General features: G+C 36.7%; 2 protein-coding genes across 3 annotated transcripts; one reads left to right on the top strand and one right to left on the bottom strand.

Annotated features, from left to right (window-relative positions):
• gfral (GDNF family receptor alpha like) lies at nt 1–4,601 on the top strand. Its single transcript, XM_042011118.1, has 9 exons — nt 1–37; nt 195–323; nt 709–864; nt 1,044–1,103; nt 1,205–1,520; nt 2,960–3,219; nt 3,313–3,387; nt 3,479–3,560; nt 3,646–4,601. The coding sequence occupies exons 1-9, from the start codon at nt 1–3 to the stop codon at nt 3,713–3,715; spliced, it is 1,185 nt and encodes a 394-aa protein (XP_041867052.1). The 3' UTR covers nt 3,716–4,601.
• A 1,736-nt stretch (nt 4,602–6,337) lies between these two features.
• Nucleotides 6,338–19,424, bottom strand: hmgcll1 (3-hydroxymethyl-3-methylglutaryl-CoA lyase-like 1). 2 transcript variants are annotated; one of them, XM_042011119.1, is made up of 9 exons: nt 19,154–19,424; nt 16,719–16,796; nt 16,112–16,219; nt 15,714–15,809; nt 15,398–15,546; nt 14,687–14,750; nt 14,110–14,298; nt 7,945–8,070; nt 6,338–7,573 (listed from the first exon to the last, which is right to left on the bottom strand). In XM_042011119.1, the coding sequence occupies exons 1-9, from the start codon at nt 19,247–19,249 to the stop codon at nt 7,469–7,471; spliced, it is 1,011 nt and encodes a 336-aa protein (XP_041867053.1). In that variant the 5' UTR covers nt 19,250–19,424; the 3' UTR covers nt 6,338–7,468. The 2 variants fall into 2 exon arrangements, with proteins under 2 accessions (XP_041867053.1, XP_041867054.1); XM_042011120.1 differs by having other exon boundaries at nt 15,512–15,546.
• Between the last annotated feature and the right edge of the window lie 231 nt (nt 19,425–19,655).

Below are 19,655 nucleotides of genomic sequence, written 5' to 3'. Positions count from 1 at the left end.
ATGCAGGTCATACATCTGGAGGCAGCAGTCATTTTTGGTGAGTAAGATTTTTAAATTAAAGCTTTATTAAACTACATTTCATGGACTTTAGAATAAAACCAATCAAATCAGCATCTTCTTTATAAGCTCAAGACAAATAATACAAAAATCTAAAAGACAGATTGCTAAATAAGTCATTGCATTGTGTATTTCAGGGGTTCTTATTCCTCAGATATCCAGCATCAGTATTTCATCTCCAGCTTCTGACTGTTTTGCTGCGGTGGATACCTGCATGTCAGATTTATGCAGGCATGAACGGGCATTTTATGCTGGCAACTGCGAGGGTAAAAAAAAATTGAGATTGTTGTTAGTGCCAATTGAAATGCATTGTTATCCTTTAACATTTTAAAATGGCACGATAAGCATGATTTCTCATGTTGCTTTCAGGTTCAATAAACACTACCTGGTGAAAGAAAGCTTTCATGTTATAAGTGAAGCCTGAGGCAAAGCTTATCTTATGAAATTAATTTAAAGTATCAGTGCTTTAATTTTAGAAGCATGTTTCATAGTAGAGCTCACATTTTCTGCATATATAAACAGCTTTTATGAGAGAAAGCACCAGAGCAGCAGGCACATAGAGCAGATAACACCTGTTGCACAAATAAAACCTAACCAGCTTATAGAAAATCCTGTTTTTCTACCTCTCTGTTTACGTATGTGATATTCAAGATGAAGGGTGCCAAATAAAGGGCTTAGAGATCTGTAACATGACCATCCAGACTGCACTGGACCAATTTCCATCTTTGCGAGGATGTGTGTGCGCCTGGGAGGAGCAGCTCTGTGACTCTATACAAGTCCTAGCCTCACAATGCACCAGAATGACAGGTGCAGAACCCTTTGTTGTGTCTGGGATGAGCGTTTATGTGTGAAATTGCATTTTTGTTTACTAAAGGTGATCTGATTTATGAGCCAAGACTGCTGTACCACTGAATGACTGTGATGAAAATTAGCTTTAATGGGCTTTGTTGCTGAAGACCTAATCTAGTTTCCTATTATTCAAACAGCAGTTCAGCAGAAGAGGAGCACCATGATGGACCGGCAATCAAGTAATTTTAGAAACAATGGTAATGATTTTTTCATTATGACAGTTTAATCTGAGAAGACAAGTCATTTAGGAAAATTAAGTTTCTGCATCCTTAAAACTTATTCAACTTTTTTTAAACAGCAAATGATGGTGCAGGATCCTGCGTGGATCGAATTGGGGTTTGTGTCAGTGATTCTGTTTGCAACCGACACCTCGCGCCGCTTCTTCAAGCGTGTATGACAGAGCAGTGTGACAGTGATCACTGTCAGCAAGAAATTCAGCAATTCTATAGCAACATGCCACAAAACACTGCTGAGATGCTGGTGATGTGCGAGTGTGAGGCTTCAGATCAGAGCTGTCTGCTAATGAAAACTGGTCTACAGAGCGGTGCGTGTGGAGATGAGACCAGAATCTGCCAAGAAAGACTTGACCAGTGCACTGAGGACAGTAGTTGCAGGTATGCTGTTTTCCAGTAATCTACTATGACCAAAGATACTGCTATATTATGAAATGTCATAGCAAACAGCTCCAGCATCTGGTGGATGCAGGTGGAGGACAACCAAAAAGCATGCAGAAATATCTTTTCAGGTTAGAAGGCAAGAGGAAAAGGTGTCTTGATTAAACAGCATACATCGAACTAATAGGGAAACAAGGAAGGAGGTCAGCAGCTCATTTATGATGATCAAAAACAAAATGACTAGGCAGCCCTGCATTTTGAATACATTGTTCATGATATCTTCTTTTTCTAAATCCTCTTCCTGCAATTCAAAGGTGCCAATTATTCTGACAAAAACGGTGTATATGTTTGACTGAGTCAACTAGATGGTGCAGGAAAGAGAACCCTTCTCTGAAAGCTGTTGTCTGGTCTTAGTTAGGACACCGACAATGGTGTGTTAATGAGCTCTTGTAGTCCTTTCTCTTAACAAGGAAGGGTTAGGTTCAAACTATGGCTAAAGAGGTTTTAAGATCCAGCCTTCAGCTATCAGTCATTAAAGAATGATTTTGTAGTTCATAACAAGAAGCAGGAGAAGTTTGTGAAATCTGTTTATGGTGGAATTGAGTTCTTATCTGCAGGTGAGCACTGAAGACAAGCAGGGGCTGAGGAAATCTAATAACACATGGCTGTATTTGAACTTTTATCCAAAAATTTCAGTTAGCTGTCTTTTCCCTCTTTAACACATAGATGGCAGCGAGCTTCCATGTTAAATCAAAGGAGCTTGCCCGACCAGCTGTAGGAATTTGGGTTCTTATTTAGAACTAGAGTGAAGAGAGTGTTGATTTACACATACTGCGGATGCTTTGTTGATTGAAAAAGTAGATTCTTGGGCCATAATTAAACAAAATATTTCATACTAGGTTGTGGGCTCAGGCACATCTTACCCTCTGAAACCAACAACTGATTTTTTTAGGGTAGTTTTTTTTACTTTTTTTAAAAAAATCTGTCTTTATTATGAAAAATGTTTTTTAATTTGATTTACTTTTTTTGTTTTTGCAGTGGAGTTTGTAAAAGCAAAAATCATAACAATAGGAGCAACAATTCAGTAATAATCCAATATGTAGTCATCCTTTAGTTTCATCCTGCAGAGGGTTTCAGAGGGTTGAAGACTTTCCAAGCTGACAGCAGGCATGAAGAGAGACAATTATGCATGTCCACACAGATCCCAGAAAACTGATTTTATTATTATTGATTTATTTATTACTAAAAATATTGCACTTATACTTTAAATAATCGTTAATATTGTCTTTTACTGCATTTGGTCTGAGAAAGGTTGTATTGAGAATTTGCCACTTCTACCTGAGAATTTTTTATAATATAAAAATCTTATTATAAAGTGAGTATGGTATTGTCTCATAATATCAATAAATTCTTCATTGCTTTCTTGACTGATTCATCAGGGACCTGTTGAAAACCCTCCGAGCCAAATGCTGGAGCCCAGAAGAAGCACAATGCCATGAGACGAATCCCCAAAGAGACGAATGTTTGATGCTGAAGCATCCAGATCTCATTCTTGGCACACATTCGGAATGTAAAAGGGCCTTCTTGGCGACTTTAGGCACAGTGCTTCACCATCCTTGTACATGCGAAGGAATGCATAATGATCATCTTCTGACATGCAGGATGATTCAACAAGTATTTCATAACAGATCATACTTTAGTAAGAAGGATCTAAATTTCTAAAACAGTTATTTTAATGATAAAAATTAATTATTGTTACAATTACTTAGATACATTTTTATATGTATTTCAGTAACAGAGAGAGAAAGCAGTGGTCCTAAACCTCCTGAAACCAATGAGCCTGAGCCTGCTCACACATGGCCATATGGTAATTTCCCCTTTAAAATTTAGCCTCTTATTTGATGTCATCACATCAGTTTTGATTACAGTTTATTAAACATGATGTTTTATCTTTGCAGATAATCTCTTGTATGCCTTTGTAGCTGTGCTGTTTGCTGGAGTTGTTATAATTATGCCCTTGGCTATTATCAGTAAGATCTGGTAAGTAAACCAACATGAAGTAAATGCAACAATTTAATGTTACTGTGAAATGAGATTTTCTAAATGCTATTTATTTTACTTGTAGGTTGTTAAAAAAAAGAGACCATATCAAACTTTGCCATCCACAGGGGAGAAATTGTGCTGTTCTTCTCTGATATGCTTCTTGTTTTATACACACACACACACACACACACACACACACACACACACACACACACACACACACACACACACACACACACACACACATATATAGCTTTTAAATGTCATGTTGATTAGAAAAGCTTAAAAATATTTTAGCCAGCAAGACTAAGTTGTGGATTCTTTTAAAAACAACACCTTAATCAAAACCAAAGTGCATTAAGTATGAATAAACTGCAGCAAATGAGTATTCATCACTTATGAAAAACTACCTGTTGGCTCAAGTTACCTTTGTGCTTTTTGAGATAGGGTTCCTTCTAATCTTTTGCAGATCACCTCCTCTTCTTTTGTCTACAGTAAATAAATAATTCTTTCTGGTTCTGGCTCCTTGCTTAAAGCTGTCACACAAAGTTAACTTCAAATTAAAAATGCCATTTCTCATATTACATTTATGTACATCTGACACTTAAAAAACGATGATTGGGAACTCACAAGATTCAAATGTGAAGTGAATGTATTCATCCATCCATTATCCATGGACCCTCCCAGCTACCATTGGCAGAGAAACAAGGTACTCCCTGGTTAGCTTCCCAGTCCATCACAACCCGATATGCTCACACTAACTCAATTTAGAATATCTTGATAGGATAGCATGGTTATATCATGCATGTTTTTGGACTTTGGGGGAATGCTCTGGAGAGAATTCATACTGGTATCCAAACACTAAAGATCACACAGAAAGGCTCCAGTCACGATTTAAATCAAGGGATAAATATCTGCTTGTAATATTGCTAATTGCTGCACCACGGTGCAGACAAAACAGTGACTAACTTTTCAAACTACAAATATACCTGCAACAAGCAAGACATTTTAATATCTTTGTTTGTTATGATGTCACAAACTGTCTTTTTATGATGTTCTCTGTTTATGTGTAACTGAGAATAAACTTCACTCCAGACACCTTGAAGTTGTACTGTTTGATCAAAAGGCTGTATAATATCAGAGATGACATGTCGCGTTTTATTCTGCTGAAGAAAAGAGGAAGGTTTTTGAAGGAAAGTTTCAAAAGGCAGCTAAAAGAAAACTTTCCCAACATCAGACCTCATGACAACATCATCTGTTGCAGTTTATATAAGATAAGCCATCAAACAACATGGGAGCAGAAGGAGAGAAGTGAAGTTGCTTTGTTTGGCAGCAGTTACAAAGAAAGTCTTAAATGCAACAACAGCTGCCGCCATGGCTGTACAGATTACATTTTATCTCAATTGTCCTATTAATATATATATATATATATATATATATATATATATATATATATATATATATATAAAGTAAGTGACTGTTGGGGGGGGCTTTGATATGCCTGATTCTAAATGCTTAAAAACACATAATTAATAATGGATAAAAGCATAATGGACAAAAGCAAAGTCCTTTGTGTTGGTTTTGACTAAAATTGGTTTTGTAAAGATAAATGCACTTGATGTATAATTGTTAGTTTGGTTTTACAGTAATGGATCCACATTAGTTTACATTTTTCTGTAATCCAGAAAATTATGTCATTGCTTACAAAATTCATCGGGTAATTTGTGTTATCTGAACCAAACACTGACATTCTCAAATGTTTGATAAAGTACATTAAATCTGAAGACAAGACTAAAAGAAAGATTCATCTGTGAGGCACAACAGAAGTAATATGTTATCTTGTTCAATCTCTCATGTCTAGAGACTCTTGCCTCAACAAGTAGTCAGAAACAAGACAATGATGTGATTACAAAGTAGTAATCAAATGTAATCAAAATGAGAGGATGCAAAAACAAAATGACTTTCTCAAAGTCAAAGACATAAAATTTATATTAGTTTGGAGCTAATTGAAGCTAACTAAGACATCTATTTTGTCCTAGACACAGTATATATGGATTTTGTAACTCACAAAATCTCGTCTGACTCTAGGAGATAATTACAGTTCTGTAGGTTTAGAGGTAAATCTGGACAATCAAGTCTTTCAGTGGAGTTGTAATCTTAAGTTATCTTTTACTGTTTATAGACTTTAAAGATAACAATATATTTGATCCAATGTGTGCTACATGGTCTACTCTATTGTGTGATTATTCTCAAAACAGAATAAATGGGGATCATGAGAGAATACAAAGACTCAAATAATCAGTTTGTTGCTTTAACTAAATATATAGCAGCAGTTTGGGGCTTTTTGGAATGAAAAGTTTCAACCCCACAACATCTGGACAGTAAATGGAAGATTAAACCTAACCAGACAGATGGAATGACTGTAAGTGAACACAAGCATAGGCATTTTCACTCTAGGAGGTGGTGGCATTGCAAGCAGCTCCGTGGTTGGTCTTTTTTAATCACTATTCACACCTCTTACCTGGAACACCCAACAAACTCTGAGTTAAAGTCTCACATCAATACTCTTCAGTTTGTTTTCTGCTTCCAGCCTCAATAAATGAATAGCCAATAACTACCTAGCATACCCTCCTTGGCAGATGTCAGTGGTTTTTCTTTCAGCTGTCAGTGGTTTTAGTCTTGTCACTGATGGGTCATCAGATTGCATGCTTTCTACCTACCTATGCAGGAATAACATGTAGAAACAAACTAAAAGCAAACAAACATGACAGTAGATGTCACATGACACTTTATTTTAAGTAGATAACAATTTGAATGTATAATAAATATGGACCAACCAGAGTAGACAATTACCATATTTAAATGTTCTTTTGCAAATATCTCCTACATCCATTCATCACATTTAAGTGTTTTCTTTTTTTTTTTTTTTTTTTTTTTTCATTTGCAGCTCAACATAATTTTCCAGCTTCTGTAAACATGAAGAAAGTTTCAGTTGATAATTGGATTTCACTTCATCAAGCATAATGTTAAATTACTTTGGCAAGTTTTCTTTGCATAACATCATAATATAATGGAAATTATAGTTAGACTTCCTTTTCAGTTGTAAATTATGTTTTATTACGTTTTGAAATAAACACAGCAGGATGGAAACAGATGGGACCCACATGAGAAATAAAAACTGGATTTCACTGAGGCTATTATCCCAGACTGTATCTTACATCACGGTTAGAAAAAACAAGTTCGATACAAAATCAATATAATGATCCAGGGCAAACCTGATATCATAAAATTAGCCAAATTCAGAAATGTAGTACAGTTTGAAAAATGCCGTTCTCTGAGTAGGTAGGAGAGGTCTTTCAAAATTTAAAGTGCATTAGGAGGCACCCTCAATGAGCAGAGTTCAGCAGGCAGCTGAAGTAGATTACATTTTGATAAGGCCACTGAGCTATGCAAAACAATTGAAGTGACAGTGTCATCTTCTGGTAAATTTGTCAAAGCCAAGTAAAGTGAGAAGGTCTTAAAATAGAATTGGAAAGTGCAGTAGTTACAAAAGCCAGTGCTGTATGTATTTATAACTTATCCGTTTATCAACCAAAAGCTTTATCACAAAACAAAACAAAAAACTGTAGCTTCCTCCAACCCAACAGCATTTGCTTTTGCTTTTACAATATCAAGCTATACCGAGCAAAAACTAAGAAAGGTGGAAAATTACATGAAATATCTGAAAATTCAACTGCTCATAAGGTGCTTGTAGACTGATTAAATCTGTAAACTGCAGACATGAACAGACCCTTATGTCAGAAATAAGACTGCACTTAAAGCCTTATCAACAAATCTGAAGGCAACAAAAACAGGGTAAGCACTTGAAAAGGGACATGTAAGAATATTCTGTTTTTAGTGACCCATCACAGTGTCCTGCCTTTTGCCTGAGCAACCTTAGAGTTCGTCTTGCGACATAAAGCGTTGCAGATGAAGTCACCAGCCTCTATGACTTTGGTCAGGTTTACACCCTGTGAAAAAATCCCAAGACAAACAGTAAATACAAAGTATTTTAAATATATTTTATATTTAAAACAACCTGAATAGGACAAATAACAGCAGCCAAGGTAAAGGTAGGTTGCTCATGGGAATAAATTATGTGTGCAGGTGACTAAAAAGTAAGCTGCAGTGAAAATATTCCACCAGCAGGGGTAGGAATTGTTAAATTGTTCACAAGACCATCTGTGAAAGGCCTTGGCGGACAGCTTGTGTAAGCCACTGATATTATAAAATAAACGTTTTCAGAGAGGTATGTTTGCAGAGCGATCTGTTTGTGTAAATTAGCTCTGAAAAATTGTACAAGTTTACTTTTATTGGGATTGTAGACACATAAAATACTTACTGTTTCAATGCCCATGCCATGGAGCATGTAAAGAACATCCTCTGTTGAAACGTTGCCAGATGAACCCTCAGCGTAGGGGCAACCTCCCAGGCCTGCTACTGCAGAGTCCACCACAGAGACCCCCATCTGAAGAACATACAACAGAGACATTCAGCATTCATCAGGTAGGATCCAGGAACAAGGATCCTTGTTATGCTGAATTGTTCTGCCTGGTGCATTGCACCTTGCCAGGCATGTGGTAATATTTTAAAGCTCTTTTAGAGAACTGTGAGCTTTGGTCCTGAAGATGAGTGGGCATAGAGTGTCCTATAGTATGGCTTAGTCATCCTCTCTGTCAGCTTAAACCACCAGCACCACATAATTAAGGCCTTGTTGCTGTGAGAAGAACATTATGAATGCTGACCAGAACATTTCATATGTTTCTGATTCTCCTGGTTACTCATGTTTTTATAGCTCAGCTCTTTCTTTAACTGTTGAGATTCATTTTCTCGCCACACTGAAAGGACTGTTCTTCGGAGATCAAGCAAATAATTTTCACAATTGAGCACTTTTTTTTTTTCAAAAAAATCAGCATCATGAAGAATTTCACTAAAATGGTATTATTGTGAACAAAAATAAGGAATATGTAATGTAATATGTTCTTTCGCTTTGGTTCACTTGCTCGTTACAATCTAAGTCACAATTCAAAGGTTTGGAATAAATGTTATTTTTTTTTCTACCCTACATTAGCAAGTATTCAGCCTTCCTCTGAAAACTAATGATTTAAGTTGTTCTTTTCAGTTCACTGCTTACAAAACATTTTAAAATGCTGCCAAAGAAAAATTTGTTAGCTGATTTATTTTGACGGTTTCGAGACTGAAATGTGAAAGCATGCATTTTAGTTTCTTCAAAAGCACACATTATAACCAGAGACACAACTGCAGTGTTTGGACTGTAAATATGTGACCTAACCACAAGTATAACATTTGTTTTAACACCAAAAACTGCTGAGGCCAGGACTTTCAGTTTTCAGTCATCATGGACATCTCAGGATGTTTTCCACATGTCCCTACGATTGTCATGAGAATATTAAAGTTGTTTTCCAGCTTCCGTGGCAGAGCCAGATGTCAGAGGATCCTACAGTGAGACAAAATTAACACACTGATCCTCTGAGTGGCATCGAGTCATGAGGGAATTCCTACCTGTGGAGCAGGACGAGGCAAAATAAATTAAAATAACCTCTGTAGCTTTTTTGGAACAATGGTGCTAATTAGTTGCTTTTCCTACAGACAAGAACCTACTTCTTTCAGGGGCTGTCTGAGCCAGCTGTAATTGCTGTTTGTGTTGGCAAAAGGAAGAGGTGGAGGTGTGCGATACTCTGGTGTGTGTAGTGCACGAGATTTCCAGACCTTGGTGAAAGCCAGAGCAGGATATTGTACTGGGCAGAATTTTTTGTAGTATAAACAGAGAGTAGTAATCTACCATGCCAATCCTCTCACTTCCCGCTGCTTGCACTGTAAGGTTACAAGTCTAAAGCATACGCATACTGTTCTGCAGCATGCTCTGTTCTTCTGGACACTAATCATGCAGGAATTGGTGGTCAGCAGCTTGAGCTTTCCAATACTTAGTTAGTTTCACACTGCCCAGAAACCAGATGTGTGCTGAGTGTTAAAAAACATATCCACTGAGCTGTGGCCATATAAAAACAATGCATTCCTGGATAAAGACACGGTGCATTTTTGAACTTGCATAATTTGAAATAAGTTGTTGACATTCTACACTCTGAGTGGATAAGGATAAAGATGGACACGCTCCCATTTTGGTTTTACAACTGTGTCAGAGAAGAGAGTGTGTATTCTTACTGGGATATGAAGCAGCAAAGCTTTACTCACTACCACATAAACTGAGAGGTTGAAAGAAACTGTCAAAGATCCACTGCTGACACATATATCACCATCTTCCAGGAATCATAAATAAGCGTGCAATGAGAAAGTAAACCCTCAACACTGGAGGGCAGTGAGGAAATATACTAAACAAGCCTACGGTAAAAAGAACAAATAAATTTTACTTCGTGATTTCTTTATGCATAAATAGCAAGAGCTACATAATAGTTATTCACTACTAAACCTCTTTTGTGGATCACTGAGTTTCATGAATACAGAACAACTAACAATGAAGGCAATAAAAATGTTGTGAGCCTAATATAAAATTTTGTTTTTCCAACAGTTTTATTTCATGTTTCAGTGGTCAGCTAAAATTCTGCAGTTATAGACAAAGGAAAATAATCTTATCAGTTTGATTATATTTCAAATAAGAAGTGTGGGGGAAAAAATTACATAAATATATGTCTATTAACTATTCTGTTTATTACCATAAAAGCAATTGTTAATTGTTTAAACAACCATAAGCTTTTTCTGTTTTATGTGTAAAATAAACCTTCCAAAAAAGTGCAGATTAAAGTAGTCTTTTGGCTCATTTTGACACCTTCATATATATTTTTTTAATGTTCTTTTCTCTGACAACTAAATTATGAAGAAATGCAAAATGAAGAGTAGTCAAATATTTATCTGTTCATCTGTCCCATAAACAGTATTATCTAAACTAAGCTCCATGAGGAGCACTTCTAATGTATCAACAGTGTTATGCAGTTTAACAGGTATTGATTCTGTCATTGTTTATTTAAGCCAGAGAGTGCACAATTATAATTGCTTGGGGGGTTGTCCTCTCAAATTCAGCCATGTGAAGCAGCAATGATGAACATTTTGATGGTCATGACAGAAAATGTTACAAATTATCAGCCAAAGACAGCAAAAGATTCTCTAAAACACACTAATCAAGACATTAAAATATCATTTACTGTGTAAAACAAACATATTGACCCTTTCACAACAGTGCGCCATGAATGAAAAAAAGGCAATCTTTCATGTGAATGATCTTGTTACCAGAGATCCAAACAGGCTATACTGTATCCCCCAGCTGCAGTAGTACACAATACACCAAAATGGCAGGCTAGGATAAATAAATATTTCCTTGCCAACCCTGTGAAATCTAAGTACATACATTGTCATTGTGTGACCCGCTAGAGTAGGTTCCTAACAAAGACGCCCCCCTGAGACCTTCTGGGGGAAAAAAAAAAAAAAGAAGTTACAAAGACTGAGGAATGTCTCTATCGGGAACAAAAGAGGTGACTCAGGGCTGACAGCACTGGGGGAATTCATTTCTCTCCCAGTTGGTGGTGTGGAGTTCTGGCACACAGTAATGAAAAACTATGATAAAATCTTTCATTTCCTTCTTGTTTATGGGTGAACAAATGGTGAGCTAAATATCCCCTGCTGCTATTATTTCTGTGGCTATGGGGCAGCTGTGATGAATCATTCGGAATATGATCCAAAGAAGAATTTTACAGTCTCTGCGCGCTTTTTCACACTGCTGTCCAAAATTAAAACAAACTTTGAAGATATCTGCCACTTTACACATGAGCATTGTTGAGCTTTTCTTCAGCACAGTGTTGCAGAGCGGTTTGTATCAGAGAGGAATCAAAGCTGCTGCTGACAGTTTCAGTCAAAATGTCAAGAAATGTGTGATGGGTGAAATTGTCTTTACTGGGTGCAAATCATTTTAATTATTATGTATTCAGCAGTGTTGGTTTATCTGACTATTTGCAGCGTAACTCAAAAAATTATGGACAGATTTTAATTAAATTTTCAGAAAATCTTAGAAATGGAAAAAGGAACAATTGTTTAGAATTGGGGGGTGGGGTGACTGCCTGGATCCAGGATTATTTACAATGAAGATAGGGATAATTTTGCCAATCAAACTTCTAATTAAAAAAATTATACAATGATTACAAAAATAAAAAAAAATTAATGAAAAAAATCAATGGCATGGTGGAGGTCCGCACTCCAGAATTTGTCTACAGTCCCGTAAAAAATAAAGTGGTGCAAACGTTTCTCGGGCTGGGGCTGCAACTGCAGTGCTATTCATCACATGCTCAGCATAGAGCAAATGAAAGGATCATTTTCCACGAGCTTTTAAGTACAGCATTGTCAGAGTTCAACAGCCAAGCGACAGACGAGTTAGAAGCCCCCCAGGGCCCTTCTATCCACCTTGCTCTCAGTTGCTTTGTCCAACAGACACTGAATAGGTGAGTCTTTGTGTGCTGACCCCCTCACATCTGTTGACCCACCCAGCCCCCAATGGGCTTCCTCTTCTGCTGTGACAATGTGCCTCAGAGAACTGATACAGCCATATCTTCGTTACCTCTGTTTTATGTTTGGATATCTGTCAGGTTTACACTCGCTGCGGGCAAAGTGGTGAAAAACACCCCAACAGTGGCTCATCTACAGAGGTTCAAAACTCAGTTACACCTTTGTGAGCTTTCTTGAAACCGAGCATATCACTGCCATTGTTGTCTACAGTACATATTTGTTGTAATAGGGAGGGCCCATATGAGAAATATCGTATGGGTATTAGGATTCTATTTTCCTTCCTTTTTGTTTTTTAGCAGGCAGTTTTTAAATCATCTTGCTGTATAGAAAAGCTTGAATCATGTTTCTTAATTTCCTTGTTGACTGATGCTTTCTGGTTTTCAGTGTGCCCCATTGCTGCCTACAAACATAACAGAGAACACATTTATAATATTATTATGATGTATTTTCATTTAGGCTTATAGGGAGATTCAGGTGGAAAACACACTCAAAATGGCATGTGGTAAAAAAATGAATTATTTTAGCATTTCCCATATTTGATTTTCAAAACACTTAAAAGTAAATGCAGTTAACAGATGGAAATATTAATGAACATTTAACCTCACTTGCCTCATTCCAGTGGAAAAGAAATTTTATTAATCTCTATTTATTTGTAAAATGCTTGCCTTCTAACCTGTGCCTCACAGCTTGTCTAAAAAAGAATTATATACTATTATTCCAAGTACAAACATGTTATTTTAAACTTTTTTTCTTTTAGACATGTGATCTGTACAATGTTGGCAGTTACTTAAGAAAGTTTGAAAGGTATCAACATCTGGTTGTTCCTTTTCATGTCATCACAAGGAACTACAATGATACAGGTCACAGGTGATCACAAGTAATACATTTTAAGTTTTTACAATAAAACTTATCACGTTATAACATAATAGTTTCACGTTTTTACTATTGTGGCTCTCCACTAGAGTATTCATGTTCATATTTATAGGAAAAAAGATGTGTGTGAAGGCCAAGGTACCACAGAGTGCTTGCCAGGTTACTGGGAAAGCAGTAAGTAAAGCTGTCAAACATTTTAAGATGAGGATCAATTTGATGAAGCATTGCTGTCTTGTGCTGGACTGAAGGAGTTTAATTTTCTAACCACATCCCTCCAACAAGGATTAGACTGTTTTTTTGTCCTGTTAGAATTATTAGATCTCATGTCCTCCTTTTCCTTCTACCAGACTTTAGAATTATTCATTCTTGCTTCCTTTTCAGACATTCACCCATGACTCTGTACCAAAGTCGCAGAGAGGAAATGTCTGTTTTAAAACATGGCTGCTTAATAACCAGTTGCCTTCATTCATTAAAGTTTCCCAAAATTTTAAATTTCTTTCACCAAGCTGACAAGCACAGCAAATTATAATTTCTTAAAGGCTGCTGGATTGCATTCCTGTTTCCTTAAGGTGATGCCTGCCTTATTTGATAAAGTGACCATTTTATCCAACCAATATATTATGTCCTCTAAACCAAGTATTAAGCATTAAGGGTCCTCTGGTAGAAGAGTGTCATGATCAACATTTTTAAATGTTTTCATTTTACTTTGTGCAATCACAATCATTCTGCAGCTTACATGCAGAGCTGTGATGCATAGGGGCAAGCAACAAAATCTGTTTTTCCAATTATATTACGTATATTATGTGTGTTCTCCAGTGGATTTGTTTGTCTATATATCTTATTTTCCCCAGCTTCATCTTCTTTGCAAAGTTTCCATTTTTAAATCATCTGCACTGGTGATTTTCAATTTTCCAACTAACGATAGTTGCTTTACAAAGTTAAATATTCTAAACTGAATCATTAAGAGACTTTTCCACAATCAGACACACTACTTGTGTTTCTACTATTATAATTGCAGTATTATTATACCATAGTAAATCTAAAAATTTTATAAGCATAGGTAGTACTTTTCAAACTTGTCATGCAATAGATTAAATGATCTTGCCTGAAGTGCAGTAAGGATGTTGGGGAGTGCTTGTCCGTACGTGTCATGGCAATGAACTGCGAGGGCATGGACAGGCACATCCTTCATTACACTTTGCAGCATCTTAAACATGGAACCTGGAGTCCCGATGCCAATGGTATCCCCCAGGGAAATCTCATAACAGCCCATGTCATATAACCTCTTTGCCACCTAAAGTACAGTAAATACATGGGAAAAGGCTGTCAGTAAGAGAAAACTGAGCTGCAACACAAGTCATGTTTGATTTAGTTGAATAGGAGGGAATGTAAATTTTAAATGATAGAATTTTACATGGTTTTAAATGAAGATACTTTCAGATGAAGAACACAAAGAAATAAGCCAGTGATAAAACCAAAGAAACACATCTAACATTCACAATTAATTAATTAAACAGACAGAACATTTTACAAATATACAATCATGCTGACAATTCTAAACATTGAGATTTATTTCAATAAGCAGTAGCACAGAGCAAAGAAAGAGGATGTCAATAAAGGAAAAAAAAAAAAAGGAAAAAGGGAAAAGATAAACTTTTTAGGAAAGAATACAGAAGTTTCACCTCAGCAACCTTTGAAGGTTCAACGTGTCCTTCATAGGGGCACCCAAGAACACAGGAGACATACCTTAAAGAAAAACAGTTCACTAAATTTCTAATGTGCTTCAACTGTTTTCATAAAGCTTAACATCTTCATGAAGAGAGGAGACAATCTGGTGTAAAATGGAAGCTGCTGATTGTGTTGGTACTGTGCAGGTGATGTCTTATTATGTCTTATTTAAAGTTTATACAAAGAAAAAAAATATCCAAATAAAAAAATTTGATTACTACCAGTTCTGATGTGTTATGATATCACAAAGGAGTATGCAAAGATCAGAAGATCTGGTAAACAAAATTTGTGATTTTATTCTGCTTTTAATCCAGACCACAACTCATATGTTACAATCTGAATGAATGCACTAATCTAATGTACTAACCAGCATATTAGTACACTCAGTCCAAGCTGTTGTAGTTTGCTAATAGTAAATAATAATTTTAATAAAAAAAATAAAAATAAAAAAAAGCAGTAACTTTCTTTGTTTTTGTTTTTTTTAATGTTCATCTGGACTTATAGGTTCGTGATGCTTCGATATAACTTCGTGAACATCTGGAACTTTCCTGAGCTTTGCATCTTGTTTCCTTCAGCTTTACAGAACTAAGTGATAATTAGCATGAAATCAGAGTATCAAAATGTTTTTTTTGCTGCAAGTTTCACTTAACTTCCAGAATACTAACCCGCGGACTGGAATTTCTTGCTCTTTGGCAGCGTTAATGACTTCCTCAAACCTCAGCAAACTTTCATCAATAGAACAGTTAATATTTTTTCTGCTGAAGGTTTCAGACACTGACCCAAACACTGCCACTTCAGTAGCACCAGCTGCAACCTTTAAACAGCAAAGAAAATCAACTTATGTTGGTGTCACACTTACGTAGGAGCAGGGATTATTCATATATAAACAGTGTGGTACCAACAAATAACTTAGACTAAGTTTGTTAAGTTATATATAAGAAAACCACTGGTCATTGCAGTAAAGTGATAATAAATGCTTACAGCATCCTGAAAGCCTTGCATGTTAGGTGTCAAAACTGGATACTGAACATGAGGTGCCCTCTGGATTCCCTGGAGTACATCAGTGTGGTCTGCCATCTAATTGAAAACAGTAAAACATATGATGTATTAGGATAAACTGTCCTCTAACTGCGTTCCAGGAAAGGCATCACCTTGCAATGATGTTTCCATACAACAGAAAGCAGACAATCCATGTCAGATGTCTTATAATAAATTAAACATTCATTTTTAAAGCTAGACTTCTGCACAAGGAATAAAATAACATACTTCCTAAAATCATTGGTGGCTCTAGTAAGCATGTTACATGAACAGATTTTCCTTAGTGTAAATGCAAGAAAAAAAGACTCCCTTATTAATCATTCAACACTTATAGTTATTACCTGTGGTACCCACTTTGAAGAGACGAAGCTGGTGGCCTCGATCACAGAAAGGCCTGTTTCTGAGAGCATGTCTATCAGCTGGATTTTCACCCTTGTTGGAACAACTTCCTGGAAAACAATGAAACCGAAACAGCTCCCTCTGGATTTGATTCCACTCATGATAGAAATTCAATAAGTAGATATACTGCTTCTCTGTCTCTGTCGTTCTCTCTCTCTTTATTATGATGCATTGCACTCAGTGAAATATACTTTTGACATGCATAACCTTGCACATGTTGAGTGTTTGGGAACACTTCAAAAGATGCCCTATTTCTCTTAACTGCACGTTGTGGAGTTAAAGTAACATCTACGTCCTGTTCAGTCTTTTAGTACAAAGATGAAAATACAACATGTTAAACCTAGTAAACTCAGCCAGAAACCACACCATATTTGCAATTCCCTCTCAAAGAAAATATACAACAGCTCCTTGCAATTATGAAAATAACCCAAATGTTCTGAATTGTTAGAGGGGAAGAAATGGGAGTTTCCAGGGATGAACATGTATAGCTATTGAAAACAAGGCTCCCCATAAATATAAATAAGATGTGACAGAAGTGGTAAAGTATACCTTTTCATTTTGAAGTCCATCTCTTGGCCCAACTTCTACAATTTTCACAAACTCTGGATACTTATGCTCAGTAATGATCTGGAGAAATATCAAAGAGGAGCAAAAATGAAAAGGGGAGAAATACCTCTCAGCAGGACACAGAACCTTGTAAAATCAGCCACCCTTTTGGGGAGGGATGCCCCAGGACATGTTATTTTGAACATGAATAACTTTATATCTCAAAGCCACATGAAACTTGAGAGCCAAAACATAAGGCTGTCGACATGTCATTAAGATGCAAACTTAGGAGATGTATCACAGAAAAGGCTGGGAAAGAGCGATAGGGTAACTCCACTCAAACCACATAGGGATATTTTGAGTATCAGGGTATTTTTCTGGTCTGAACCTCATTATTTGGAATAAAAAGCCCACACTGAATGTAAATGCAAAACCTCGACGAAGATTCGAGAATTAGAAGTACTAACTTTTTAAAGAGCACATTGAAATTCTAGACCATTGTTGGGCATATCTATCAGATTGATTTTGTCAAAAAAAGAAAAAAAGATAAACAAATATAAGAATAAAGAGCTTTAGAACTTTTAACAAATATAACAACTGACTGTTATGGTTAGTTTATTATGGGGAACTTCTGTCAAGCACTACAGCCCTGGTTACATTCACAAATGATACTTTGCAAAAAAGGAAAACTTCACTGCACTCTGGGATGGACCAGATGAACAGTCAAAGTGTATATTATGGTTAAAATAATCTCTCTCTCTCTCTCTCTCTCTCTCTCTCTCTCTCTCTCTCTCTCTCTCTCTCTCTCTCTCTCTCTCTCGCTCTCTAAATTCAAGTCAGATTTATTTGTACAGCCCCAATTCATGGCAAAGGTATCTCAAGATACAGTCCTATCCAATCATAATTTAACACAGAAATTAAAACAAATCCATGACCGACATTAGTACACTTAATAATAACTGTGTTCATATAAAGTCAGTTCATCAAAAGTACAACTGCCCACCCAAGGAATCCAATGGATTGCATTCAATCTTCTCTTTGATCCAGTCGCCTGTCCTGAGCATGCAGAGGATGACAGGAAACAGTGGAAAGGAAAAATGACCTTTTAAAAGAGGGGAAAACCTCCAAATGCAATGTGCATTTAAACTATAAAATCTCAATAAATTTCAATCTTCAACATTAATTTTACAGCAACAGATACTGCCTTCAAAGCAACATCTCTTCCAGGGATATCCACACAGTTCCTCAACAAAACATTTCAAAACAACATTCTGCACACATTACCAGCTACACAAAAAGAAGGTACATGTTGCCTGATTCCAGCCCTGACCTGTCACTAATATTAAGATGTGTTTGCAAAACAATTAGGACAATATAACTCCTGAAACATTTAATTACTTGTTATACTAAATACACGAAAATCTTGCTCTAACAAGAAATAGCAAAGTAGTAAAATATTTATTGTTACATCTATTTTTGTGTTGCAGGTCTGAAATGCAAAATTGGATTTAGGTTTCATTGTGAGAAACATATGACTACATATGTCTACAGTTACAACACGTTACATATTCTTCACCAGGTAAGTTACTGTAAGGTCTAGTTACTTTTTCTACTTTTGGAGTAGGCCTAATTAAGGTCATTTATAGCTGATCAGTGGTGGTCCATCCATCCATCCATCCATCCGTCCGTCCATCCATCCATCCGTCCGTCCGTCCGTCCATCCATCCATCCATCCATCCATCCGTCCATCCATCTATCCATCCATCCATCCATCCATCTATCCATCCATCCGTCCTACCAGCTTATTTGACTGTAAGGTCACGGGAGGGTAGGAGTCTACCCCATTACCACTGTCAAATACGGCTAAATTTAAGAAATTAGGTTGAGGTACTAATTAATTTTAAATACTGAAACACAGCCTACATGAAGGTACTTTTACCTCTTATTATATTTGCCCAGTTTGAATGTACTTTTTGCACCATGCTATTGTTTCAAAGGAAGTCTAAGACCAATAGACTAAATGTCAACACTAATTCTTATGTTGCATCATTGAGAAACATCAGAAACAAACAAAAGCTCAACATGCAGTCAGCTAATTTGACAATTTGCAACTGGAATATAATAGTGTTTTTTGTCAATGTATTAATTCACTCTAAAATAGACCAAACAGAGGGCTACATTTAGTTAAAATGTTTTGATGAATGCAGTCACTTTAGAAATAGAGGGGGGGGGGGAAACTTTCTTTTTCAGAGAAAACCCTGTTTATGTTTTAAAAATGTAACATGTAGCAACAGATCCAAATTTGACGTGAAGATCTCTGCTGATGAAAGCAGCCAGCTACTGTCATCAGAAGCTGGCTGCTTCATGGTCTCAGTGTCACAAGGTTGTCATGTGGCAGAGCATGTGCCCTAGATTACAAACAAGAAAACAACACCCACCTTCTCTTCCTGCAGCCAGCGTCTCAACCAGGGGTGGTCCTCCATGAGTTGCTCATAGCTCAGACAGTGCTTCACTGTAGTGGGTATGTTACCCATCCGAAAGGCTCAGCCTGCTGCACTGCACAGTCCTCAGAGAATAACCTGCCCAGATAGATACAACAGAGCAAACAGAAGTGTCAGATCAGTATGCTAATACAGCCCTTAGCGGTGGAAGTCCTTGCTGCATGAGAAGATTAAATTAGACGATGGCTGCAGACAATGATTCAGCAGTTGCTATGGCAACCACATCCCTGGCAAGGAGGAGTGACAGAGACTAAAAGGGTGGGGTTTGGTGAGCAGGTGGAGACTGGGAGAGAGAAAATGATGTAACACAAAATGGCAAAAAGAGCAATTTGGGAAATTAATGTTACATTTTTGAGGAAAACAAAAATGTCAAACATATGGAGCCAAAATAATGAAGTACAGATGCAGAGTAGAAAAACAAAACCTCTACTAAACCTGC

This window comes from Melanotaenia boesemani, chromosome 16 (genome assembly GCF_017639745.1).
Source record: "Melanotaenia boesemani isolate fMelBoe1 chromosome 16, fMelBoe1.pri, whole genome shotgun sequence".
NCBI lineage: Eukaryota > Metazoa > Chordata > Actinopteri > Atheriniformes > Melanotaeniidae > Melanotaenia > Melanotaenia boesemani.
This window is presented reverse-complemented; position numbering and strand designations above follow the sequence as displayed.